Below are 27,252 nucleotides of genomic sequence, written 5' to 3'. Positions count from 1 at the left end.
CGCATCGCATTAATTATATACGGTGTAGGAAAATGAGTACTGCTAGACTATTTATGTATTTATTTTATTCACTTGAGTAATGAATGCATACATATTGTGCATTATGTCTTTAATGTAACTGGGATAATTAAGTAGCTTATGTGTCATTTACACATGACCACCGATAGACGATTAGTAATCTTGTCATCTGAAAACCAGATCTTTGTCATTTGAAAACCAGATCTTTGACTACTTATTGTGCTCCAATGTCATGCATTTACATGTGGGTTTGTGGAACTGGTCCGACGTGACGTCCACCTATACGCATAATACACAAAGGCGGGTCCAGGAATGCGCCGCTGCGTCTTTAAACTGCTGCCAGGTGGGTTAGAACAGGATGACAGGATTCAGACGCACGCAGGCTCAGTAAGCGGAGGAAGCCAGTTTAGGACGGGTGATGATGTGGATATGAAATGCGAAGAGGGCGACTGGCGATGAAAGGGGGAACAAAACCAACAGCTTGCGTGTAGGCTACGTGGAAATAATGGCGATGTGAACCTACCAGAAGCTAGCATCAAAAAGCCAAATAAACCAAATCGTCAGCCAGTATGATGGCAGAATGCGACCCAAACGAGAACGCGTCGGTGACCGGTACCATAGCCTCAGAAGAGAAAGCCAACTTTCCCCCAAACGAGTTTCCGTCAGGGATTTTTGACAGGACCGTGGCTGTTCAGACGTTGAAAGTGAATCCGGGAGGCGCGGTTAGGGTATCGGAGTCCAGTGAAAGCGTCCTCACTGAACTGGAGGCGGAGGGGTCCGGGGAGGAAGAGCTCTTATTACCTGGTCCAGTCGGCAACGTGTCCCCCAGAGGAGGCAAAGAAAAGCGCGCAAGACGGAACAGACTCAGCTCATCCTCGGATAAAGAGAGCTTTGCGTCCCCAGGTGAGGTTTAGCTAGCCTTTTGTTGAGTTCGCTGGTTAATTTCCGACAACAGCTAGCTGTGTTGATCATTTCTTCCCCACATACTAACGTTTGCTAATTCCGGCCACCTCCACCTAGCTATCTGTGTTTCACAGCTACTGATGATGGTAACCGTCTGACAAGTTAATATTCGTTCATTGGGGATATTTAATTTCGCTAACTAGTAACTGCTAGTAGCACCTGTATTAGTATAACCGTGGGCAGGCTAAGCTTAGCTAGCTAGCTGTGAAGCTGACTGTAGGTACCTTGCATTATGAACTTCAGCCATCGCGCGTTGACGTGTCTGGTTATTGAGTGCATAATGTTCCCCGTCTGACGTTATCTGTCCACGATAGATAGCCAAACAGACTTGCTAATTCAGCTACCCCTGTTATCAGTTGTCAGTCAATGCTAGCTCAAGCTATATCAGTTCAGTGTTGGTCGGTCGACCAGTCCGTTCTTGCCCCCTGTCCCAAGTGACTTGTCTGCCCTCTTCCTTATTTATTTGCCCCCTTGCTTAGGTTTTCTGGATTTTTCCATTTCTAGTCAAGGTTATTGATGAAGCCAGTCATTTATTAGAAGTGCATTGGGTAAATTTAATAATTGTAGGTCTTGCTTAAAGGGTGAGTTAACCTGTGGTGCAAAATGATGATCTGATGTCTGTTAATAACATGAGCATGTACGATGGACTGTGCAAATAATAATAATAATAATAAATAAATTGTATTTATACAGTATTTTTCAAGGTACTCAAAGACGCTTTACATAAAAAGACAGTGACACCATGATTAAATCGTTAAATGGCAAAATAATGAAATGTGAATTAAATTCATTTAAGAAAATCACCATAGCAACGGCACCTTTTTCTTTTCTTTTGAGGAATGGAGTCTTTGTGCCCTGATTCTTTTCTTCTTTCCTTTCTGGCTGGCTCAGTTCAATGACTAGGGGTTGCTAATGAAGTGGAGGGTGTACCTAGAGCAGATGGTCACCTCTTAATTTTTGCTATCCCCCCATCCATAGTCTGCCATGGCCTGTTTGGAGAATCTGTGTTTATTCTTGTCCTGCAGGGCACCTGTCCTTCACAGCCCAGAGTTGACATCTCACACTGCAGCAGTGTCCAAGGAGTTGTTTTGTCGATGTCAGTTTAGAATCAGTTTAATTATGTGGTCAGTTAGCCTGTCATAGTGGCTTTCTGCATTGTTGATCATTGATCATCTTGTCGTTTGAATTAGGCAGTGTCGGTAAACATGTAAGATGATTGCACTTTTTGAAAATGAAACGCGCACACACACACTGGGGGAGAAACCCGACGAAGGATCATTCCGGCGTGCAACGGGGATCGCTAGAATCCAGAGTCACCTTTGACCGCTGTGACGACAGGTGGTCACGCCGGTTTATCACAGAGCCGCGGCTATCAGAACCACGTAGAGCCTGCCTAATCCCCAGGAATAAAGGAAGGCAGTGACGGACCCTGGGCCGGTGAGTTTCAGATCAAACAAAGCACCATTCAGAAGGATGAAAGGACCTAGCTCGCTTAATGTAGGCCACTGGTAGCCCGCAAATCAGGTGACCCTTTTCCACAGCAAACGGAACCAGGCTGGATCAGGTGTTCTATTTTTTTTATATATATTTTGTTTTTCGCCTTTTTTAGCCTGCCTGCTCTCTTGAGACCACCAGGCAGTATAGCTTAGATTTAACATATTAAATTGCTTTTTAAATTTGTGTAATTATCATGGTAGTAAAAGTATTTAGTTGGCAGATGCTAGTATCCAGCACAGCATAAATAGGCAGCAGTGACAAGATGCATTATTACCCCAAGGCCAAATTACCCCACCGGCTTCAGTGAAGTATATCTTATTAAATGCATATTAGTGGCGAAATAAGATGGAGCTCCAGAATATACTGTAAATAAGTGTCATGCTGCAACAGAATACACGGTTACTTAAGAACACAATACCAAGCAGGTTTTTTCACAACAATAGGCGGACATTATTAGGCCAAGCGTCAGTATGTCTTAAAGTCTTGTATGCCACGAGATGGAAAAAAAAAAATGAAATTACATGTTAATCCTTAACTTGTACTGCAGTCCACCATTGTCAACATTTTTTACCTGCTTAAATTTCTGCTAAATGCAGGAGAGATGCAAGCTGTTCAGTATGACTACAGTTTACAGTTTTTGAAATGTTGTTATTATTATTTTTATTTTTTTTCCTCTCCTCTAAAGTAGGTCAGTTATACTTTATCTACACACCTAATTACACATGGCTGAAGGACTCGGAGGATTTGAAAACATCTAGGAAAAAGGTTTTCTTTAAGAATGCAGGCTAGTCCGTTGCATTTTGACCGGTGATAAATCAATAAACCCATGGGCTGGAGCTATGAGGCTTGCAGCTTTCAAATGGCAGGGTTAAGAGTGTCGTTTATCCCATTTCCTATGCAGCAGTCCATGCTTTTATACGCCTTGATTTTCAGCTCACTTTGGTCATGGGCTGATGGCCAAACGCATTGCTAGTAAATGTGTAGCCTAGTTTGTAAGGTTTGTAAAAACCTGTGGGAATCCTACACGTCTTGTTCTGTATCAGGTCATTCCTGTTTCCGATTTGATTGTTGGGAATGAGGGACCTGCTTGCTTGGTCTTGCTTCTGAAATCAGATCAAAATGTATCTGTTTCACGCACTCCACAAACAACTGTCACAAAAGGCTTCATGGACAGCCCTGGCCTAAGCCCTGCACTTACAGGCCCAGGGCACAGAGCCGAGAACTATGAGAGTGTGTGATCAGTATTTTCACCTTGAATTACTTGGGGGAGTCGCCCACTGGCATTTCAGTTTCTGCCACTTTTCACAGAGAAAATAAATTAATTAATTAAAGTGCTGCTGCTGGTTTTTGAAGCTGACCCTGTTTGCATCACTAAAGCAGCCACACCTCCCTTTGTGCTGAAGAAACTTCAGGCGCGTTGGGATGACCGTTAGGGGTTTGGAGCTTCTGCGACGACACCACACTGTAGAAACAGAACTCGAGTGTGGGTTTCTGATGGCGTACCTGTCACTCTTCAACCTTTCCCATCCCCTTGGCCTTGCCAACATCCATTTACACTTTACATTTTAGTCATTTGGCTGACGCTTTTAATCCAAAGTGATTTACAAGTGCGTAGGATCTTCCACGGGTTAAAAGCATCAAATCCATAGCTCGTAAAATACGCATGAAGGGCTGTTCTAAACAAAAGACAGTCATTGTAAGTGCAATTTCTTTTTTTATTTAGTTTTTTTGGGTTAGGGTTAGACGAGAGGGATATCGGAAGGGGGAGGGGAGTGGAAATCAGGAGGGAGGACTAAGGTATAGTCTGAAAAGGTGTGTTTTTAGTCTGCGTCGAAATATGGGGAGGGATTCTGCTGTCCTGACAGTGGTAGGCAAGTCATTCCGCCACTGAGGAACCAGAACGGAAAACGGACGTGAACGTGCAGCTTGACCGCCAGGTGCTCGTAGTGAGGGAACCATAAGGCGACCAGAGCTGGCAGACCGGAGTGGTCATGCTGGGGTGTAGGGAGTCCCTGATTTGTTTGCCCTCTGTGAATCCGCAACGGCAATCACGCTTGCATCACCCTCATTACATTTTTATAATGTTTCTAGCTTGGCCTGCTCGAAAAAATGGCTGTGTTGCAAATCATCCGTGGAATGGATATGAATCTTTAATGGCCATCTAGCTAATGGACGAGGCCGAGGCCCCAGAGATTGGGTGTCCCAGCTGTAGAAAGTCTGTGTCGGGTATCGGATTGCACTGGAAGCCTAGGCTTCTTATTCAACCCTTTCAAAAGGAAGCAAAATCAAATCCGTGTAGTCAGTTATTTGATGATTGCGCCAGTTTGGGGGTTTTCAGGAAACTACACTTTTTTTTAATTTCAGATAGTCTCGCTCCATAACCGTCTCTAAATGGCATGGAGCAGGGGTGATGCTAGACCAATGATTGTCTAAATTCACTGATGTGGAGAATGCAACAATCAAATCGACCAAATCGATTATCTGTTGTGCAAATGGTAAACGACACTGGGGCAGGTGCTTTTTAGATTTTGAAACTACATTTTCAGATTCACAATGTAAAGAATCCTTTAACAGTTTTTTCCCCCCACAGTGGAGAGGTGTGTTACGGCCCAGGGGAGCCTGGAAAAACAATACCCATCTGGGAAAGGTTCCTGGTTTCAACCTTCTTTTTTGTTGTTGTTGTTCCTGGTGACAGCCAGCGGTGAGGTAAACCATTTCCCCGACGACCCCGAATTTGCCGAGATCGTCCAGAGGGCCGAGCAGGCCATAGAGAACGGCATTTTCCCCGAGAGGATCTCGCAGGGGTCCAGCGGCAGCTACTTCGTGAAGGATCCCAAAGGGGTGAGGAGCAGGACGAGCCGCGTCCTACCAACACATTACATTACATTACATTGATGGACATTATCCAAAGCCACTTACAGTTGATTAGACTAAGCAGGAGACAATCCTCCCCAGGAGCAATGCAGGGTTCAGGGCCTCGCTCAAGGGCCCAACGGCTGTGCGGATCTTATTGTGGCTACACCGGGGATCAAACCACTGACCTTGCATGTCCCAGTCATGTACCTTAACCACTATGCTACAAGCCTTTTTTTTTTTCTTTCTTTTTTTCTTTCTCCCCAGAGACCGGCATTTTCCACATTTGCTTACATTCAGTAGTCTTATCCAATCCTCATAATTCTGCTCCGGTGGCACACAAATGTCCCTGGCCTTCGCTTAGCACAATACAGTACACTAGAATACAATACAATAGGACTGTATTCATTCCACACGGGCAATTTAAGAGCAAATCACATGCTGGTGCAAGACAACGTTCAGTACCTTCAGACAGATCACACGTCAGTCAGTACGGGCAGCAGACAGCATAGCACGTTTAACACATCTAAAGTGCGGCGTGCTTTTTATTCTGCGGTGATGTTTCAAAGGGAACTGGGCGGTGTTCATTTGAAAGTCTGATTGCTTTTGGAAGAGATGCGTTTTTCCTCCTCCACCCTCAGCCCTCCACAATGTGTTTGCTTCCCTTTGTGTTTTCCATTTTCTCCTGTGACAAGGACTGAATTGGATAAAAAATATATATATATATTCTACTTGAAGCGAAGCACAGTGCCGAACTGTAATAGTCTTTTTTGCAGAAGCACCTGCTCCTCAGGACCATGCACCAAACCAAAAATGAGCTTGCCGGCTTACATCCGCAGCGCCTAATGCCTGGGGTGATGTAGCACTTCTGTGATGCCTTCTCCTTCCCCGATCCTAAGAACACAAGCAGGTTTGTCCATCTGGCTTACGTCTTCAATGAAATACCAAACTTTTTTTTTGTTGTCTCTTTTTTTTTTTAGAAAATAATTGGAGTGTTTAAACCAAAATCTGAAGAGCCTTACGGACACCTGAACCCAAAATGGACCAAATACTTCCACAAGGTTTGCTGTCCCTGTTGTTTCGGGAGGGGCTGCCTCGTCCCCAACCAAGGCTACCTCTCAGAGGCCGCCGCCTCGCTCGTCGACCAAAAACTGGGATTGGAGGTCGTGCCCAAAACCAAGGTATGCGCGGCATTAGCGCCCGTCCACGTGAGGCTGATGAGGGAAGTGACCTGAATGTGAGACTGAATTCTCTGCTGAAACGTGCACTGGATTCGCCTGTTACTGGGCTGTGTGAGATTCCCTTTCAAATGAAGGGCCTGATTTACTTAAGACCTCTAATATTAGTGCTTAGTAAATCAGGCCCTAAATCAGGCCTGTGTTGATCTTGTGTGTGTGGCTTTATTTATTTACTTTATCGTCCTTTCAGGTGGTGTTTCTTGTCAGTGAAACGTTTCACTACAATGCAATCGATCGTGCAAAGTCCAGGGGAAAGAAGTACGCTCTAGAGAAGGTTCCCAAAGTGGGCCGGAGGTTTCACAGAGTCGGACTGCCTCCTAAGGTAACAGGACACCGTCTCCCAGAATCACCTTATTTCACTGTCCTTTTCAGAGGTTCATTCCCAAAATACAGCATTGAAGTGTACCATTTCCTTTCCCTGGTGTCTGCGTGTGTGTGCATGCGTGCGTGCGTGTGTGTGTGTGTGTGTGTGCGTGCCTGTGCGTGTGCGTGTGCGTGTGCGTGTGTGTGTGTGTGTGTGTGTGTGTGTGTGCGTGCGTGCGCGTGTGTGTGCGTGCCTGTGTGTGCGTGCATGTGTGTCTGCGTGTGTGTCTGCATGTGTGTGTGTGCATGTCTCCGTGTGTGTCTGCATGTGTGTGTCTGCGTGTGTGTGTGTGTGCGTGTGCCCGCCCGTGTGTGCGCATGGCCTATTCTTGATAAAATGCTAATTAAAGCAGGAATTCTGAAATGGAAGAATAGTGGGCGTTTTTTTTTTTTTTTTACGCGTTCGATATAAGCGACGTCGGTAATCAGAAACGGCTTTGAGCCGCTACGGTATGCGTACGTGTCAGAGTCGCAGAGCTGTTCCTGTCCTGGTTTCTGGGGTCTGAATGAGGACGGGTGGTCCGCTCTGCGCAGGTGGGCTCCTTTCAGCTCTTCGTGGAGGGCTACCGGGAGGCCGACTTCTGGCTCAGGAGGTTTGAGGCCGACCCCCTTCCGGAGAACATGAGGAAACAGCTGCAGTTCCAGTTCGAGAGGCTGGTGGTACTGGACTACGTCATTAGAAACACCGGTACGTCCGCCTTTCCGCTCAGTCTACTTTTAGAGCTTTCTAAATCAGTCATCCTCTTCTCTGTTTAATTTACATACAGACTGATGTTATATAAACAAACTTCCGTCAGATTGCTGTTGACTCCACGTCATTTAGTGTTTCGTAGAAATGTACTCCTGAGTAAGTGCATTGCTGCTTGGGTTGTGCATTGTTTCTGTGTGTTTTTTTTTTTTTTCTGTGACCTGCTCCGTTTAGATTTGCTTTGCTTACTGTGACTTGGAATAGTCTGTGGGGGAGTAAAAAAAAAATGTATTCTCTTTCTCGCCTAGACCGGGGAAATGACAACTGGCTGATCAAGTACGAGAAGCCTGGTAGCACCGAAGTCTCTGAAAAGGTGCGTTTCCTGTGTGGCTCCTCAGCTGCCTGCCTCCTGCCTGCTCTCCTGTTGTCCTGCTCTCCTCCTCTCCTCCTCTCCTGTTCTCCCCCTCTCCTCCTGCTCTCCTGCTCTCCATCTCTCCTCCTCTCCTCCTCTCCTATTCTCTCCTGTCTTGTCTTCAAGTGCTTTCTTGATTTCCCATTAAACGGCGCAACAAAACCGCCCTTTGAACGTAGCGCTCTGCTTTGAACCTCTCCCGACTTGCCCAGAAAGCACAGAGCACTCGCAGCAGTGCTGAAATGGGCGGCCAGGTTTACGGGACAGCGGTGAACTGTCAGAGTGGACTCACTTTGATCTCCTCTCCTCCAGGGCACTGAATGGACGGCGAATAAAGACCCCGCCATTAAAATCGCAGCGATTGACAACGGGCTGGCGTTCCCCTTCAAACACCCAGACGAGTGGAGAGCCTGTAAGCAGTGCATCTATGTTCCTTTATCCTGAAAAAAAAAACAAATACAACTTCTACTGTGAAAACGCAGTACATGTAGTTGAGGGCGACGGCACTGAACACTTTAAAGGTACAGTAGATAAGATTTGTGTTAAAATAGTGTTACAAGACCATTGTAAATCCCTATCCCATCATTGAAAAAGGCTCACCCTCTGCCTGTTTTTATAGTTATAGTTAAATTTAAAAATATGCTGTTGATGGGCCGGTACCAAAACATTGTATAGCTGTTCAATAATTCAAGCTCAGTGGTCGAAAATTGGTTTTAATTGCCACAGCCAATGGCGTTTCAACCTCAGTACATTCACAGAGAGGGGGAGCGATAAACAGTGTTGTGGTTTGAGCGTATTTGTTGCTGCAATTCCTCCCTTGACCGTTAGAAGTCCGAAATGACCTATTGTACCTTTAAAGGTCTGAGTTTTATCAGTTGGTTCCTCCCATTCGTTCACACCTCACGAGACTGTTGAATGGATGATGCGTTGGTCTTCATCGTTAATGCTGTCAGTCATGATGTTAGGATGTACGTAATAACTGCACACTTCCCCAACATAATCCAGGCTCTGCTTTGTGCTGTGGCAGTGAGATCAAAAGGGGCATGTTTCATATCAATACACACGTCTGACACGCCTGGATCGTGTGTGCTAGCCTGACTGAGATATTAATTTCATCCAGATGAGGATAAGAAATCTTTTCACTGTTCATGTACCGTTCAATCCACTACATTTCATGCAGATGTACCATGTATTTAGTTGAAAGCCTTTGGAGAGGTAACGTCAATTTAACGTTAATGAAGATGATGGCCCAAATGTTTTGCCAGCCACTCTACAATACATGGTTAATAAATGATCGAATTGTGGAAATAATGGTCATCAGGAGTACATTGAGATGCATTGTGTTTGTGGCCTGTAACGTAGTGGTCAAGGTAAATGACTGGGACATGCAAGGTCGGTGGTTCTGGTAGCCACAATAAGATCTGCACAGCCGTTGGGCCCTTGAGCAAGGCCCTCAACCCTGCATTGCTCCAGGGGACGATTGTCTCCTGCTTAGACTAATCAACTGTACGTCGCTCCGGATAAGAGCATCTGCCAGATGCCAATAATGTAATGTTTGATTAAATGTTAATTGTTCGCTTAAAGGGTTGATCTCTCATCCGATTGGCTGAAATGTTTGTTGGGTGTCAGATCCGTTTCACTGGGCGTGGCTGCCCCAGGCCAAGGTGCCCTTCTCCCAGGAGACGCGGGAGCTGGTCCTGTCCCGCCTGTCGGACATGAACTTCGTGCAGGACCTCTGTGAAGACCTGTACGAGATGTTCAAGGTCAGTCCACACTCCTGTCCAAGCTCTCTTCTCCGGGCAACAGGGGAACTGTATCGACTCGGCGGCCTGTAGCGTAGCGGTTAAGGTAAATGACTGGGACACGCAAGGTCGGTGGTTCTAATCCCGGTGTAGCCACAATAAGATCCACACAGCCGTTGGGCCCTTGAGCCAAGGCCCTTAACCCTGCATTGCTCCAGGGGACGATTGTCTGCTGCTGAGTCTAGAAAATTAACCGCACATCGCTCTGGATGAGAGCGTCAGCCAAATGCCATTAATGTAATGTAATGAGATGCCCCCCCATAAGAATAATACATTATTTTTGAGAAATGCATGAAATAAATGAATTGCCAAGCTGTCATTGTAAACAAGATCCGGATGTTATTGACCGGCCTAGTAAAATATAGGTTCATTAAAATAATACAAAATAATGGTTTGTAGTCCAGTGTAAAAAAAAAAAAATGTTACATTTAAAATATAAAGCAGGAGCAAATCTGTTCCAGTTGAAGAGCTAATTATTTTATGTCATGAGGGGGGCTTACTTTGTTCCATTTTTCTCTTTGAGGGAGCCATGCTTGTTCATCAGACTTAGCTTTTTAGTCCTGTAAAATGAAGGAATATTGACACTGTTTAATAAAGAAAATGGCCGCCTTCCTTCCGTCAGGGTGTGCGAGAAGCCCTCAGATGTGCTGAAGAGCTCTGACCTCTTCTCTTAGTGCAGTGTTTTCCGGCACTTGCCGTGCTTGTCTCTTAGTAACGGAGACAGACGGCTCTTCTGCGCTTGTTTAACTCCTTAAGATCTCAAATATGTGGTTAGGATGTTCATGTTCATGATTAGAACTTCAGCTATATATTCCCAAAACTTTTGAGTAGAATGGCCTTTTTTTTTTTCTCTCTCTCCTTCCTCCCATCCTGGATTTTACATCATTGGGTACCAGTGGGCGTGTATGTCACTGAAAGTCCTCACATTTTCCATTCCCCTCCAATCGATCGCGACAGCACGCATTCCTCCCTTGACTCCCCCTTCAGAAATTCCCCCCAAGCTTGGGATTAAGGCCCCGCAGTGGCATTCAGCTGGCCCAGGCATCACCAGGGACACGGGGGCTTTTAAGTCGGCCAGGACGACTGTGCCCCCCATGTCTTTCTGTTGATCTGCACGTGAAACATCTTCCCCCCCCCCAACTCACATCTGTACAAGCCTTTTTGTGAACAGCAGTAAGGTGTGCAGTGACCGGGGATCGTGTACTTGTCTGCACTCTCCTGAATCGATAATCCTTTCAGCAATGAGTGCTGATGCGTATGATTGGGCATGCCAAATTGAGGAGAAGAAAAGGGGCGAGAAAAAGCCAATTGGTACAAGAGCGCTCTTCTCTCTTTCCAGCATGTGACAGGCAGCATATGGCCTGGTCAGTAAGTATTCATCCGCACCTAGAATACTTACTGTGGTTTCGTGTCATTAATTTTGCAGCATGTGGTGTTTACCGTCGGATGTTCAAACACGGGGTGTCGCACAGACCAACAGCGTTTCAGTTTCGATTGATACTGCTGCGGGTGTGTCATTGGTCTCGCAGTCAGCCTGAGTGTTTCTCTGTTTTTCTGGCAGACGGATAAAGGATTTGACAGAGCTACGTTTGAAAAACAGATGTCCGTAATGAGAGGACAGGTGAGGTTTGTTTTTCTCCTCTTTCCTGTGCTGAATCAAGGTCGCGAGCACAGATTTCAGGAGCCCGTTAGCATATATCCGTCTCCTGAAGGATCTTGACCACATTGCCGTTTATTTATAGCTTGTTCCAGCTGCTAAACGTCAGCGCACTGTGACTCATTTCCTGTCCTCTATTTTCTGGCAATTATTCCTTTTGAATGTCAGTTTATTTGAAAGGAAATGTCATAATTGAAAGTATACCACTGGGACAAATGGGAAAGTGAAGAATTCTGGTTCAGTGCATAAATTCCCAGTAGTCCCATACAGTAGCCCATCACCTCACAGCCTCAAGAACAGAGAGGTTTGTGATATTAGAAGCTGCCTTTGGATTATAAGTGGAAGAAGTGAAATAATGTAAAAAAATATATATATAAAAAAAAAAAAAAGCCTTCAAAACCTGCTCTTCAAAGTATAAACAGAATGAATCATTCTCCCCACAGATTCTGAACCTCACCCAGGCATTGAAGGACGGTAAGAGCCCAATCCAGCTGGTGCAGATGCCCCGCGTGGTGGTAGAACGCAGCAGCGGGGGCAGCCAAGGCCGCGTGGTGCAGCTGGGCAACGCCTTCACCCAGACATTCCACTGCAAGAGGCCCTTTTTCACCTCCTGGTAGAGGGACTGGGCACTAGGAAAGCCCCTGGCCTGGTGGGGCCTCTCCTGCCCTGCTAAGCTGAAGACCGCTTTTCTACACAAATGGAATTCCGTTTGGAATATGAAGGGAGCAAATGTATTGGAAAGAAGCTGGGAAGCTTCTCAACTGCCAAAACAATTGAGACTTAATGAAAACTAGTTGAAAGAATGAAACTTGACTATGGTGGAAACAAAGTGTTGCTTGAATGTAACTGCAAGTTTACAATTTTTATGTCTTCTCTCCGACATTACAGTGTAGAAGAATACTGCTGTTGACAATAGTATTTTTATACAATGAATGTATTTGCCCATTGACTTGTATTTAAATGCTGGCTGCAGTATACTGGCCCCCTGGATTCGACTGGAGGAGCTTATCTTTTCCCTTCTCACGTGGCTTAAAAAGGATTAGCACGCCCGTTCAGACAACTATGGTACACAACTCTTGTATGCATCTTGGATTTTTATTCTACTGAAATATGATTGTAAAAGTAGTTTGAAATGTATTTAACTTAAGTGATCAAATTGAATAAATTTGGAAACTGGTTTAATATGAATGTTAATGCGCAAAATGTATTTTTAGATTTTGTATGGTTTTGGATGAGAAACAATATGGCTGATTGATATAACTCTAATATCAATACTCTTTGATATTATGGCTCATTGATATGACTCGCCAAGAATACAGTAGTTGTACATTGTTCTTTTTACTGAGGCTGAAATCTAATTATTAACTCTGTTATGTCATGCTGGTGTTCACAGCCCAAGGTAAACACCATTGTAAATGCCGTCCTATCACTGAACAGCCCATATCTGGCTCTGGTGGTTGCTATAGGGCATATTGCAATAGCAATAGAAATATGATTAGACGAATTTTTTTGTATGTTATTTCTGAAGTTTTATGGAACTGCTCAGAATGATGATAACTGACGAGTTTTGTAAATGTTTTATTGCCTTGTGTTGTCGGCTGTGACGCGGGAAGGTTGGTGACAGGTGTCGTATCGGGACACGCCGCGTTGTAGCTGTCCTTCATGGATGAATTAACAGTTGAATTTGCGGTGGTTGCTACAGAAATGCAGGGATGTGGAGAGTGCGTGATGACGAGCGCAAGGTGCTGGCAGTTGACAGTGAAAATGTGTTAACGGTTATTTTTAAACCCACGTCTCTTTCTAATTAGAACTCGGTTGTCATGCCAATCACAATTCCTACCTCCCCTTGCGACCAGATTTGTCTCTCTAAGCAGAAGAATATGAAAGCCTGCTAATATCTAGTTGACACGGGAGACACTTTTATTCTCTCTGTTCCCAGGCACCAAAACAAGTTGAACATTCAAACGATCATTAACGGGTCTGATCGGGATCCAGCTGTCTCGCTACGGGATGTGTATCCTTGAACGTTAAGTAACCGCAGATGACGACAGCAGATATGGAGTCAATGATCGTTTTTAATGCAAGATCTGCTTTGCCTCTGATGCATAGAAAAATATTTTTGGACCATCGAAAATATATCGTCACCTTCCATGACTAGTATTGATAATTGGGTGGGCTTACAGCCCGTTGTTCGACAGCTGACTGAAAGCAGTACTGCAGGGTAATGATTCCTGGAACTAGGCCCTGCTCCTTCCCGGATGGAGGTGGAGAGGTGTCGGGTGACTCACGCGGCAGATTCACGCCAGATTCAGTCCAGAAACCTACAGCTCTCTTCCTCTTTGGAAGAGTTGGTGTTCCTCCCTGTGCCCTTCCCCTGCCTGGACATTGGTGTTTTGGACATGATCTCTGGCTCTGTCCCGTGGGCATAATAAAAATCCAGGATCTATTCTATCTGTGGCCACTAGGTGTCACCTTTTCACCAAGTTTGTTGGTGAAATGATACTGCATTTAGCGGGAAAATATCGAAAAACGTTGGTGGTAAAATAACACAATTTAGTAATACAAAAGGTTTCAAATGGAACGTCCATTCTGTCCTGGTTTTCTTTCCTCCCTAGTAATTAGCTGAGCATTAGTACAACTCATTGGCTAGATATTCTTCACTCCTGCCCCTCCAAGTAAAGACAAAATCAGGTGGGGAAAACCAGCCATTCTTGGCCCATAAGGACTGTGATTTGAGGAGCGGGTAATTAAAGGATGTGGCCTGACTGCGTTATGGTCCGGAGGAATCTGAGGAAATCCTGCAAAACCAATGGTCTTTCACAGACCGTCCAGTCCTGGAGGGCCACAGTGTCTGCTGGTTTTTGGCGTGCGTCAGCACGAGAGAGGAATTTCAAAGTCTTTCATTGGCTAAAGAGTCACCACACCTTGTTCTCCAGGCCTTAATTGGCTGCTGATTGAAAGGAAACCACAAATACCAGCAGACACTGCGGCCCTCCAGGACTGGAGATTGACACCCCTGGCGGAGAGCCAGCCCTGCTCATAGATATCTACTCTCACATAGGTTTCCACTCTAACCCTACCAAAACACCCCTGATTATATTAATCAGCAGCTCAATGAGGTCTCAGGCTGTTGAATGAGGTGTGTTTTGTTAGGGTTGAAGTGAAAACCTACAGGACGGTACATCTCGAGGAACACGTTTGGGCCGCCCTGCTGTATAACATCGTCTTTGATTTTACTGCGCGAAAATCAATCGGCAGGCTGACCTTGTTGGACAGGTCCACATTCCAGTAATGCGGCTGGTTGATTGCGGGGGGGTTTCTGTTTGACACAGTGGTCAGGAAACTGGGCCAAAAAACAGGTCATAAGTTCACAAGGGAGGGTTAGTACTGACTTCACCAGTACCGAACCCAGCAGGACTGTTATGAAATCAAATACATGGTTCAGATATTTCTTATGCTTGATTCTGACTAGCTAACTGTTTGCAATACTGCTAAATTGCTGCGGAATAAGGTAGCTTTGAAATGCAGCCAAATCCTGTCAAAAACCACAAACTGGAAAACTTCAGTAATCAAATTTTAATGAGCCCGCTTTCTGGAACAGAGCCCAGGTGTTTCCTGTTACATGTTCGCATAAACACAAGCACAATTTCAAATGAGCACATTTAATAACACAGGTTGGCAAGCGGGGTACTGGTATGATTGTAACTAGCTATAAATTGTTACAAATAAATAAATAAAAAACATTCCAAAAAACTGTGGCCAACACGTTATTTAGATTGAGGTTATGTGGCATTTATACATATTGCGAGACATGTTATGTGTAGATTATGGCCTTAGATGGAGGAACGGGCTATGATATGGTCTCTAAGAATGCTGCTGTCCAAACATCAACATCTGAGATGCCCTAATCTTGGCCTGCGATCTAACTTGTCTTTCCACACTAAAATATGTAAATAATTATGAATATGTAATTATGAAACCACTGGATTCATATTAGTTAGTCCTCGCTTCCCCCACAATATATTTGTGATAAGGAGTTTAAACAATATGAGTTTATAGACAGAAGCAGAAATGTTACGCAAGGCATGTCAAAAGAGGTTATCGCCCTAGCTCTATGATCCATTATGTAACACACAACATAAGATGTTTGAGAAGTCTTGAATTTCTCACCTGTACTATTTGGTTTTTTAGTGATTATGCATGTGTGTCATAATTATTTTCAAATGGGCCAATCAGTAAAAAGGTCAATAAAAATTACCCCTGACCCCAGCACACTTTGGATCAATCAGAGAGTTGGCCCTCTAAAGGTTTATTCCACGCCTGCCAATAAGATTACTTATTTTGTAGAGAATGTTACCCCATTTAGAAAGTTGAATATTTAGTAACATAAATTCAAGTTCCTTATTCAAACAAACAACATTTCTGCACTTTAGTATAAAACCTGCCACCTCTTTTACTATTGCATCATACGCCTATCCTACTCTACGCTCTATATCCACTCATGGTGGATTTATAATAATGACAGATTAATACAATCATGACTTATTACACACCAGGTCCATAAACAAGCGAGAAGGGCCTTGTGTGTACATTTGGAACTATGATGGCAGTAATGATCTATGTGCAACTATTAAAGCTAACATAAGTGGAGCATATTTACTGGCCAGCCGGAGCAAGCGGTCGATGCTGATGGTTTGTGTGCACGTTTCGTCGTCTCCCGAAGAGGCAAAGCGCTATCGATCACAACCCCCACGGACACGGAGAGCTGGGGCACGAGCCAGATAAATCAGGATCAATAGATTCCACTATTTCTACAGTTGTGTTGCCTTGTTTTCGCAGGTCAAGTATCAGCAGGAATGTGTGCGGAGTAGTGCCAGTGCTTTAGCGGGGAAAAGAGCGCCATAAATAGCGGAAATTGTCCATCTTTCCTTCTTCCTTTTCAAGCAGTAGTGTCTATGAACGCAGAAGCAGTGGAGCTGGATCACTCCATCCATCCAACATCAGGGCCAGAGAGCTGCTTTTTCAGATAAATCTGTGGAGGAATTGTCACGGTGCAGTACCGGTTTGGACCACTGGAGGGTGGTTTGGACAGTTGACAGGCTTTTCACCCCATTTACTAACAGGTGTAATCATTTCTGTGCAATCAGACCACACCCTTGATAAACCATCCTCTCACAGGACTCCGCTGCTTCTGTGTAATTTGCTTTACACTGAAGATAATAAACGGTATCGCTGGTTCTCTGAGAAAAGAGTTTGTGGGAGTATAACCCTCCCTTAGTTAGAGTATTAGTTTACTTTCAGTAAGAGAAGAGTTTGTGGGAGTCTAACTCTCCCGTTGTTAGATTACTCTTCTATTTTCATTCTGAATAGTGTTTGTGGGAGTTTACTCTCCCTGTTTTAGTTTATTTGCTACTACAAGTTTTGTCAGCCCCTTTAGTCAGATTTAATGGTTGCTCATTCGCGAACAGCTTTTAGGGACCCTGGTGCCTGTGTTTGGCCTAACGCCCAGTGTTTTTGTAATTTACCCAGTGTGATTGAAAGTGTGTACCTGCTATAACGGCAGTACCGCTTGAAATTGAAAGAGCTGCGTGAAGTTGGCAAATGTTGCTGGCCACAATTGGAGACTTCCGCTTCGCATTTATCAAAATAAAAGTTTGGTGAATAAAATTATTTATGTTTTTATCAATTTTAATTGTTAAATTAATACAGTTTGATATGATTGTGATGTATTTGCAGAGAATATAAAATTGTGCACAAATTTCAATAAAAACTGTTTGCCACCTGTTGTTGCTGTCTGTCAGGTGTGGGGTGGCCATACGTTGCTATTGACTGTCAATTCACAAGCAGCTCATTTGCATAGCTCATAACTCAAAAACTAGAAATTGTTTCAAAATGAAAGGAGGTATACATTTGTTAGTTGGACCCATATCTTTAATATTAAACAGTCATTTCTGTGAAATCCTGTTCCGAGCAATTGTTGCTGTGTTTCTAGTGTGGGGTGGCCATACGTTGCTATTGACTGTCAGTTGCCACCCAGCTCATTTGCATAGCTCATAACTCAAAAACTATAAGTTGTTTCAAAATGAAAGGGGGTATACATTTGTTAGTTGGACCCATATCTTTAATATTCTACAGTCCTTTCTGCAAAATCCTGTTCCGAGCAATTGTTGCTGTGTTTCTAGTGTGGGGTGGCCATACGTTGCCATAGACTGTCAATTGCCACCCAACTCATTTTCATAGCTGATAACTCAAAAACTATGAATTGTTTCAAAATGAAAGGGGGTATACATTTGTTAGCTGGACCCATATCTTTAATATTAAACAGTCCTTTCTGCAAAATCCTGTTCCGAGCAATTGTTGCTGTGTTTCTAGTGTGGGGAGGCCATACATTGCCATAGACTGTCAATTGCCACCCAGCTCATTTGCATAGCTCATAACTCAAAAACTAGAAATTGTTTCAAAATGAAAGGGGGTATACATTTGTTAGCTGGACCCTTATCTTTAATATTCTACAGTCCTTTCTGCAAAATCCTGTTCCGAGCAATTGTTGCTGTGTTTCTAGTGTGGGGTGGGCATTCATTGCTATAGACTGTCAATTCACAAGCTGCTCATTATAGACCTATATACCCAGGGATAAACCCAAACCATGCAACTTTACAATGAAATTAAAGTCAAATCAACTTTATTTGTGTTGCACATTTCACGCTATATTTGTCAGTACATGCTTTAGAGCAGTGCTTCTCAACCAGGAATTTATTAATTGATTTATTTAATGTAGGGCATTTTTGGTGGTATGATTGGTTCAGTTATTAAATTAGTTGTTTCAGTTTCTGGTTACAACAAAAACCTTCCGGCAAGACTAGAGTTGAGAAACACAGCTTTAGAGCAAGCTCCAGCCTTTCCCCCCACAAAAGCAAGCCTAGGGCAACAGTGGCAAGGAAAAACTTCCAAGGTGGAGAAGGAAGAAACCTTGGGAGGAACCAGACTTAAGTGGGGGGGGGGCATCCTCCTCTGGCTGGCCTACGGGTGACAATGATGGTCAGATAAAATAATTAACAATGAATTATGAACAATTTGTTCATGTGATGGGTTTTGAATGTGTGTGAGATTGGCAGGGTGCAGATGAAGGAGGTGGCGGTCCTGGGGCAGTATGTGGGGGGTGTCTCAGCGCTGCAGTATGATTGTGATGAAGACAAGGGGGAAAAAAATGACAATATGGCAGTGGGAAGTAAGTAGGGACCACAAATGGGACTTGGAAACAAACCGACGCCTTAATTGTAAGGAGGATTTACTGTTGGGCTAATTCTAATGAGTATTTAATTTTAAGTTAAGTCATCCAGGACAACCTTTCGCATTTTACTTGGACTGCAATTTAACTGATTACTATCAAGTATTATACTTTTTGAAAACACAAACGTAAAGTCCAAAGCTGCTCCCATCTAACTGACCTGGAAAGGAAGGACATTGATGAGCATATTCAAAAACCAAATTTACTGGATGTAGTTTTCCTGTAATGCCAAAATACTGTAAAGATAAATAGAGTGAGAGACGGTCAAGAACTGCTAATAAAGATGAGTTGTGGTGCTTCAGTGAATCCATTAATATTGCTTTTAAAAATATTTTTCCCTCTAATATCCTGCAATGTTCCATTGTAATATGAATCATGGTCCAATGTAACAAATCTAAATTCACTGGAACAAGGACAAATTTAAATCTCCACCAATTTCTTTTTAAATTTGGTAAATTTGGCAAGACCTCAATTGTCTTGCAGTACAAACTATACAGTTCCTGGCTAACAAATAGTTGCAGTAGAGGGGACTGCAAGAATTATTTTTTTGGGTACTGTTCTGATTAAAAATGACAGGTATGTGTTTATAATGGAATCATTTAGCCAATTGTTTCCAGGATTTCACAGAAAGGACTGTAGAATATTAAAGATATGGGTATACAGAGTAAATGTATACCCCCTTTCATTTTGAAATAATTTATAGTTTTTGAGTTATCAGCTATGCAAATGAGCTGCTTGTGAATTGACAGTCAATAGCAATGTATTACATTATTGGCATTTAGCAGACGCTCTTATCCAGAGCGACGTACAACAAAGTGCAAACCCATAACCAGGGATAAGTTCGCTGAAAGACCCTAGAGGGAAGTACAATTTCAACTGCTACCTGTACAACAAAGATAAAGACGAGGGCCTTTTATTTTTATTTTATTTTTTTTATTTTTTTGAGAACAAATTAACAAACAAACAGAGCAAAAGTGACCAAAGTGTACTATCCAAACACTGCTTACCTAGCCAACTAAAAATACCGATACACAAAGCACATCACAGAGACAACAATTAAGGTTCACAGGGAGGTAGGGAGGGACGGACGGGGAGAGGTGCTGCTTGAAGAGGTGCGTCTTCAGCTTGCGCTTGAAGGTGGGGAGAGATTCTACAGTTCTGACCTCAACGGGGAGTTCGTTCCACCACCGTGGAGCCAGAACAGACAGTAGTCGTGAGCGTGAGGTGGAGGTTCGGAGAGGGGGAGGTGCCAAGCGGCCTGTGGAGGCTGAACGAAGAGGTCTGGCAGGGGTGTAGGGTCTGATGATTTTTTGTAGATAAGCTGGGGAAGACCCTTTAACTGCTTGGAAGGCTAGCACCAATGTTTTGAATTAGATGCGAGCCATGACAGTGGAGGGAAGTAAGCAGGGGGGTGACGTGTGAGTATTTGGGAAGGTTGAAGACCAGACGAGCTGCTGCATTCTGGATGAGTTGGAGGGGTCTGATGGCAGACGCTGGGAGGCCAGCCAAGAGGGAATTGCAGTAGTCCAGGCGGGACAGAATCATCGCTTGGACCAGGAGCTGGGTCGAGTAGGGGGTGAGAAAGGGGCGGATTCTCTGTATGTTGTATAGGAAGAACCTGCAAGACCGGGTCACCGCTGCAATGTTCTCGGAAAGGGACAGTCTGCTGTCCATCACCACGCCGAGGTTCCTTGCACTGGGTGACGGCGTGAGTGTGGTATCCCCGAGGGAAATGGAGAGATCCAGATGGGGAGAGGTTTTAGCAGGGATGAATATCATTTCAGTCTTGCCTGGGTTGAGCTTTAGATGGTGGTTGTCCATCCAGCTCTGGATGTCAATCAGGCAAGCAGAGATACGGGCTGAAACCTGCATATCAGACGGCGGGAACGAGACGAAGAGTTAGGTATCGTCCGCGTAGCAGTGGTAGGATAGCCCATGTGCAGTGATCACGGGGCCAAGGGAGCGAGTGTAAAGAGAAAAAAGAAGCGGGCCTAGGACTGAGCCCTGGGGAACTCCTGTGGCGAGGGGCCGAGGTGTCGATACCAAACCAGCCCAGGCAACCTGGAAGGAGCGACCAGAGAGGTAGGACTCAATCCAGTCCAGGGCTGTGCCACAGATGCGCGTTGCTGAGAGGGCAGATAGGAGGATGGAGTGATCCACAGTGTCGAAGGCAGCAGAGAGATCTAGGAGAATGAGGACAGAGGAGAGGGAGGCTGCTCGTGCGGCATGGAGTGACTCACTGACGGAGAGCAGCGCGGTCTCTGTCGAGTGGCCCGATCTGAAGCCAGACTGATGGGGGTCTAGCACGTATGGCCACCCCACACTAGAAACACAGCAACAATTGCTCGGACCAGGATTTCACAGAAAGGACTGTAGAATATTAAAGATAAGGGTATATAGAGTAAATGTATACCCCCTTTTATTTTGAAACAATTTATAGTTTTTGAGTTATGAGCTATGCAAATGAGCTGGGTGGCAACTGACAGTCTATGGCAACGTATGGCCTCCCCACACAAGAAACACAGCAACAATTGCTCGGAACAGGATTTTGCAGAAAGGACTGTTTCATATTAAAGATATGGGTCCAGCTAACAAATGTATACCCCCTTTCATTTTGAAACAATTCATAGTTTTTGAGTTATGAGCTATGCAAATGAGCTGGGTGGCAACTGACAGTCAATAGCAACGTATGGCCACCCCACACTAGAAACACAGCAACAATTGCTCGGAACAGGATTTTGCAGAAAGGACTGTTTAATATTAAAGATAAGGGTCCAGCTAACAAATGTATACCCACTTTCATTTTGAAACAATTTCTAGTTTTTGAGTTATGAGCTATGCAAATGAGCTGGGTGGCAACTGACAGTCTATGGCAATGCATGCCCATACCACACCTGACAGACAGCAACAACAGGTGGCAAACAGTTTTTATTGAAATTTGTGCACAATTGTATATTCTCTGCAAATACATCACAATCATATCCAACTGTATTAATTTAACAATTAAAATTGACAAAATTACAGTTCATAAATAATTTTATTCACCGAACTTTTATTTTGATAAATGCGAACCGGAAGTCTCCAATTGTGGCCAGCAACATTTGCCAACTTCACGCAGCTGCGGCTTTGTCAAGAGAGCGAATATATTTAGCAAGAAATGTCGATTTGTGCTTTTAAGGTTCAGGTGGCCTCCATTATGGAGGTCTTAGCGAAAACGGCAGTAGCAGAAATTACTGAACTAATCGATTATGGGTCTGCTGTCTTGAAACGGGAGACGTGCAGAAGCGAAAGAGAGAACGAAGCGCTAAAAACGAAGTTACTGCTGGTGGAGGGAGAGCTCAGGGATGTGCGAGGAAACGAAGAGGGGACGCCGGGCATTTCTCTAAACCTGTCATTTCAAGTTCAGCTTTGCGACGAATTCAGAGAAGCACAAAGACGTGAGTTACACACCTTATTTCACAAGGTGTGTCGCACCTTGTATATTGTGTTGTTAATCGTTGCTGTTTATTTGCGTTAGCTATAAGTTAGGGCTTCCAGTCTAGGAAAAAAGTAAATGGGTTAAAACTACTAATAAAAGCTACTTTTACCTCCAGATTATTTTATTAAAATTCCAGCGCCGGGACAAAGGGCTTTGATGCCTAAAAATCTATTGAATTGATCATAATTGTTTCATAATATTTTCATATGCTGACATAAATACCTGTACAATTATGCACAAGAGAGACGTCTTTGTTTTAGCAATTTTTGAAGGATTTTTGCATGTTGGTGCGGACCGATATCCCGTATGACATTTTGAAGTGTAATAGTTCCTTACATTTCTAATGCTCACAATCATTTTTAATATAATTATGTCATGAAGGCTGGTATTGTTTATTCATGGGGTTTTTTTAAATGAATGAAATACTTATGTTTTTATATCATGAATGTGTTTCGCACGTCATTGACCCGTTTGCCTCCAACAGCTAATGTTCCAGGGAACGGAAGGATTTCCTCTGCAGAGATGGTCTTGAGCGAGCGATTGCGCACGCATCCCGCCAGAGATGACCAGAACGTCCATGTGGAGAAGATCGAGGATAGGCCTGTTGCCTTGGATATAAAGCGCGAGGTAGCTACATTTTTTTAAAAGGTTAGGGGTGGCCTGTAGCGTATTGGTTAAGGTAAATTACTGGGACTCGCAAGGTTGGTGGTTCTAATCCCAGTGTAGCCACAATATGATCCGCACAGCCGTTGGGCCCTTGAGCAAGGCCCTTAACCTTGCATTGCTCCAGGGGAGGATCGTCTCCTGCTTAGTCTAATCAACTGTACGTCGCTCTGGATAAGAGCGTCTGCCAAAAAGCCAATAATGTAATGTAATGTTAGGGGCCGGACATGAGATCCCATTTTTGTTACTGGATGTCGGTCAGAATTTAATATACAGTGAGCACCGAAATTCATTGGACAGTGACACATGTTTTGCTATTTTGGTTCTGTACTGTAACACTTTGAGTTTCAGGGACTTTTTGTATCAGTCTCCTCTTCAGTATGTAAAATGCATGTTCAATTGGATTCAGATCCCGTGATTGACTCGGCCAGTTAAGGATTTTCCACTTTTTGGCCGTCAAAAAACCCCTTCGTTGCTCTAGAAGTATCTAGCAGGTCTTTTTGCAAGTTGAAGTTTGGAGGCATTTGGTTTAATCTGAGCAGATATAATGTTTCTGTGGACTTCAGAAATCTTTGCATATTTCAAACATAATGAATATGTGACTTCAAGTTGCATTTAGCCTCGTTGTGCGTATACGTGTGTGTGTCTGTCATAAAATGACATGATGATGGTGGTCTTGATCAGGTCCAAAGGATCAGAGGAAGAAACACTGGTCTCGTGGTCTTAAAGGCTTTGATTTGATTTTCTGAGGTTCAGAGCTTCTTGATGCACAGAATCTTCACACTTCCTGTTTGTCAGCCTGTAGATGGGGAGCAGGATTGGTCTGAATCTCTGCCGCTCAGTGAGGATAGGCTGGAAGAGGATCCGACGAGCAGCCAATCACAGGCGGAACAGAAAATCAGTGAGTAGAACACGTGCACTATTGTCCCATGGGGATTGCTATGGTACAATTTTTAAGAGTAAATACTGTAGTTGGTAAGACCATCAAGCCAAATCCAGTCAAGTAGCCATATGACCCAAGTAAGAGATTGAGATTTCAAGATATCTGTATTTTTGTGCAGGCACTTCAGGGGCAGCTGCTGCTAATGGTGGTGAAGGACCCCTCTGCAAGGAGGAGGAGCAGCACATGCCGCTCTGCTCTGCTGGAGACCCAGAAAAGGAGCTGCAGGCAGAACTCAAACAGGAGCCAGAGGAACAGCCTCTCACCCCCACACTCCCCCTGTCTGTGGACTTGGGGCTGAAGCTCCAGGCTGTGTGGAGTGAGGCCACCAGTTCAGGAACGATTCCAGAAAAACAGAGACGTCGCAGAAGATGTTCGACGCTTAGAGACGCCCAGTTAGATGACACCACCTCTCCACGGCGCTACAGAGCTTCTCGGAGGCTGCGCTCAGAGAAGGACGAGGGGTCAGCATCATACCTCGAGCAGAAACAAAATGGCCGCCCCCTCTACAAAGAGTGTTCGAATGGGCCGCCTGATGATTTTTCACAAGAGATGTCATTCCTTTTGGGTTCTCCAGGAGAGTGTGATGGAAGCGCCCCGTGTGAGGCGAGTTCTGACACGTCAACAGGAACAGAGTCCCTGCAGAACTGAGGGACAGGAGGAGGAGTTCGTCTGCACACGCTGTGGGAAGTCGTTCCCGGACGTTCTCGAACTGAAGACACACGAGCAGGTTCACAGCAGGAAGAAAGCGTTCAGCTGCTCTGTGTGCGACAAGAGCTTCCCCCAGTCACACATCCTCAAAGCGCACGAAAGCACTCACACAGGGCAGAAACCGTACGCTTGTGTGGAGTGTGGAAAGTGCTTCTCCCTGAAGAGCCATCTTAAGACTCACCAGGTTACTCACACCGGAGAGAAACTCTTCAGCTGCACAGTGTGCGATAAGAGCTTTGCCCAACTTGGTGTTCTTAAGCAACATCTGAGAATCCACACTGGGGAGAAACCCTAATCTTGGCCTGCGATCTAACTTGTCTTTCCACACTAAAATATGTAAATAATTATGAATATGTAATTATGAAACCACTGGATTCATATTAGTTAGTCCTCGCTTCCCCCACAATATATTTGTGATAAGGAGTTTAAACAATATGAGTTTGTAGACAGATGCAGAAATGTTACGCAAGGCATGTCAAAAGAGGTTATCTATCCCTAGTTCTATGACCCATTATGTAACACACAACATAAGATGTTTGAGAAGTCTTGAATTTCTCACCTGTACTATTTGGTTTTTTAGTGATTATGCATGTGTGTCATAATTATTTTCAAATGGGCCAATCAGTAAAAAGGTCAATAAAAATGACCCCTGACCCCAGCACACTTTGGATCAATCAGAGAGTTGGCCCTCTAAAGGTTTATTCCACGCCTGCCAATAAGATTACTTATTTTGTAGAGAATGTTACCCCATTTAGAAAGTTGAATATTTAGTAACATAAATTCCAAGTTCCTTATTCAAACAAACAACACTTCTGCACTTATAAAACCTGCCACCTCTTTTACTATTGCATCATACGCCTATCCTACTCTACGCTCTATATCCACTCATGGTGGATTTATAATAATGACAGATTAATACAATCATGACTTACTACACACCAGGGCCATAAACAAGCCAGAAGGGCCTTGTGTGTACATTTGGAACTATGATGGCAGTAATGATCTATGTGCAACTATTAAAGCTAACATAAGCGAAGCATATTTACTGGCCAGCCGGAGCAAGCGGTCGATGCTGATGGTTTGTGTGCACTTTTCGTCGTCTCCCGAAGAGGCAAAGCGCTATCGATCACAACCCTGGGAGCTGGGGCACGAGACAGATAAATCAGGATCAATAGATTCCACTATTTCCACAGTTGTGTTGCCTTGTTTTCGCAGGTCAAGTATCAGCAGGAATGCGTGCGGAGTAGTGCCAGTGCTTTAGCGGGGAAAAGAGCGCCATAAATAGCGGAAATTGTCCATCTTTCCTTCTTCCTTTTCAAGCAGCAGTGTCTATGAACGCAGAAGCAGTGGAGCTGGATCACTCCATCCATCCAACATTAGGGCCAGAGAGCTGCTTTTTCAGATAAATCTGTGGAGGAATTGTCACGGTGCAGTACCGGTTTGGACCACCGTGTGGTTTGGACAGTTGACAGGCTTTTCACCCCATTTACTAACAGGTGTAATCATTTCTGTGCAATTAGACCACACCCTTGATAAACCATCCTCTCACAGGACTCCGCTGCTTCTGTGTAATAATAATAAAGATAATAAACGGTATCGCTGGTGCGCTGAGAAAAGAGTTTGTGGGAGTATAACCCTCCCTTAGTTAGAGTATTAGTTTACTTTCAGTAAGAGAAGAGTTTGTGGGAGTCTAACTCTCCCGTTGTTAGATTACTCTTCTATTTTCATTCTGAATAGTGTTTGTGGGAGTCTACTCTCCCTGTTTTAGTTTATTTGCTACTACAAGTTTTGTCAGCCCCTTTAGTCAGATTTAATGGTTGCTCATTCGCGAACAGCTTTTAGGGACCCTGGTGCCTGTGTTTGGCCTAACGCCCAGTGTTTTTGTAATTTACCCAGTGTGATTGAAAGTGTGTACCTGCTATAACGGCAGTACCTTGTGAAAGCCCCCTGCAACATCTGAATCTAAAGCCTTCTGATTCTCTAGCTATGTCACAGTTAATGGAGACATTTGTAGGACACTCCTAAAAAAAAAAGTGCCATCTGCTAATCCTGCTAATAAATAAATGTCAACATTACAGCCTACGGACACTGCAACTGACACATGGAGCTTCTTTCCAGGACGCTGTCTCTGTTTCAGTGTTCTATGTGCTTCCCAGAGCTGCCAATGATGTGAATCCGTGTGCGTGAGTGGACGGGTCCAGCAGAGGGCGCTGTGACATACGTCTCTCGCAGTGGCAGCTGTAGCTCCTGTTGTTATGCACACGCACCCCTCCATTCCGACACGAGTTAGGGACACACGGGCTGGCGACATCCGCAGACAAAGGGAACGTGACGCTGGGTCGCACATGGGGAAACGGCGGACCTGCTAAAAGGCATTATGCGATATTGCAGTGTGTGTAATTGACCCGGATGCATGACGGCGAGGTTGCCCACAATCAGGGAGTAACTGAGTCAGAATTTACTAGCCCGTCACCTCCATGTCTGTACAGACAAATCAATACATTGATAAATGTGCAAATGATGTATTAACACTGCCACTACCTTCTTGCTGGGAAAAGCAATGCTTCCCCGTGGACTGAACTCCATGGTCATGGCTGTGTAATTACCATTTAATTGTTTATTGGTAAGCTTACATTCAGTGTGTGCTAAACTAGCTCAGCTGGCTAGCATGTTTTTTTGTT

At 44.3% G+C, this 27,252-nt stretch overlaps 2 protein-coding genes across 2 annotated transcripts; both read left to right on the top strand.

Moving 5' to 3' along the window:
* The first annotated feature begins 351 nt into the window (after positions 1–351).
* On the top strand, positions 352–12,679 carry pi4k2b (phosphatidylinositol 4-kinase type 2 beta). The gene is made up of 10 exons (XM_061245598.1): positions 352–921; positions 5,174–5,319; positions 6,312–6,512; positions 6,760–6,891; positions 7,467–7,620; positions 7,929–7,993; positions 8,345–8,444; positions 9,662–9,795; positions 11,396–11,455; positions 11,935–12,679. Exons 1-10 carry the CDS (start codon positions 588–590, stop codon positions 12,106–12,108), a joined length of 1,500 nt encoding a protein of 499 aa, XP_061101582.1. The 5' UTR covers positions 352–587; the 3' UTR covers positions 12,109–12,679.
* A 9,199-nt stretch (positions 12,680–21,878) lies between these two features.
* LOC133130829 (uncharacterized) lies at positions 21,879–25,319 on the top strand. Its single transcript, XM_061245715.1, has 4 exons — positions 21,879–22,216; positions 22,742–22,884; positions 23,719–23,821; positions 23,982–25,319. The coding sequence occupies exons 1-4, from the start codon at positions 21,937–21,939 to the stop codon at positions 24,509–24,511; spliced, it is 1,056 nt and encodes a 351-aa protein (XP_061101699.1). The 5' UTR covers positions 21,879–21,936; the 3' UTR covers positions 24,512–25,319.
* The last annotated feature ends 1,933 nt before the right edge of the window (positions 25,320–27,252 follow it).

The sequence above is a fragment of the Conger conger genome, chromosome 6 (assembly GCF_963514075.1).
Source record: "Conger conger chromosome 6, fConCon1.1, whole genome shotgun sequence".
NCBI lineage: Eukaryota > Metazoa > Chordata > Actinopteri > Anguilliformes > Congridae > Conger > Conger conger.
The sequence above is the reverse complement of the archived record's forward strand: the minus strand, read 5'-3'. Positions and strand labels throughout refer to the sequence as shown.

Bases quoted from the DNA above. Each gene is read 5' to 3' on its own strand.
- pi4k2b (XM_061245598.1), top strand. From the start codon at position 588: ATGATGGCAGAATGCGACCCAAACGAGAACGCGTCGGTGACCGGTACC. The intron at 5,320-6,311 runs GTGAGGAGCAGG...TTTTTTTTTTAG, and splicing joins TCGTGAAGGATCCCAAAGGG to AAAATAATTGGAGTGTTTAA. The intron at 7,621-7,928 runs GTACGTCCGCCT...TTTCTCGCCTAG, and splicing joins CTACGTCATTAGAAACACCG to ACCGGGGAAATGACAACTGG.
- LOC133130829 (XM_061245715.1), top strand. From the start codon at position 21,937: ATGTCGATTTGTGCTTTTAAGGTTCAGGTGGCCTCCATTATGGAGGTC. The intron at 22,217-22,741 runs GTGAGTTACACA...TGCCTCCAACAG, and splicing joins ATTCAGAGAAGCACAAAGAC to CTAATGTTCCAGGGAACGGA. The intron at 23,822-23,981 runs GTGAGTAGAACA...ATTTTTGTGCAG, and splicing joins ACAGGCGGAACAGAAAATCA to GCACTTCAGGGGCAGCTGCT.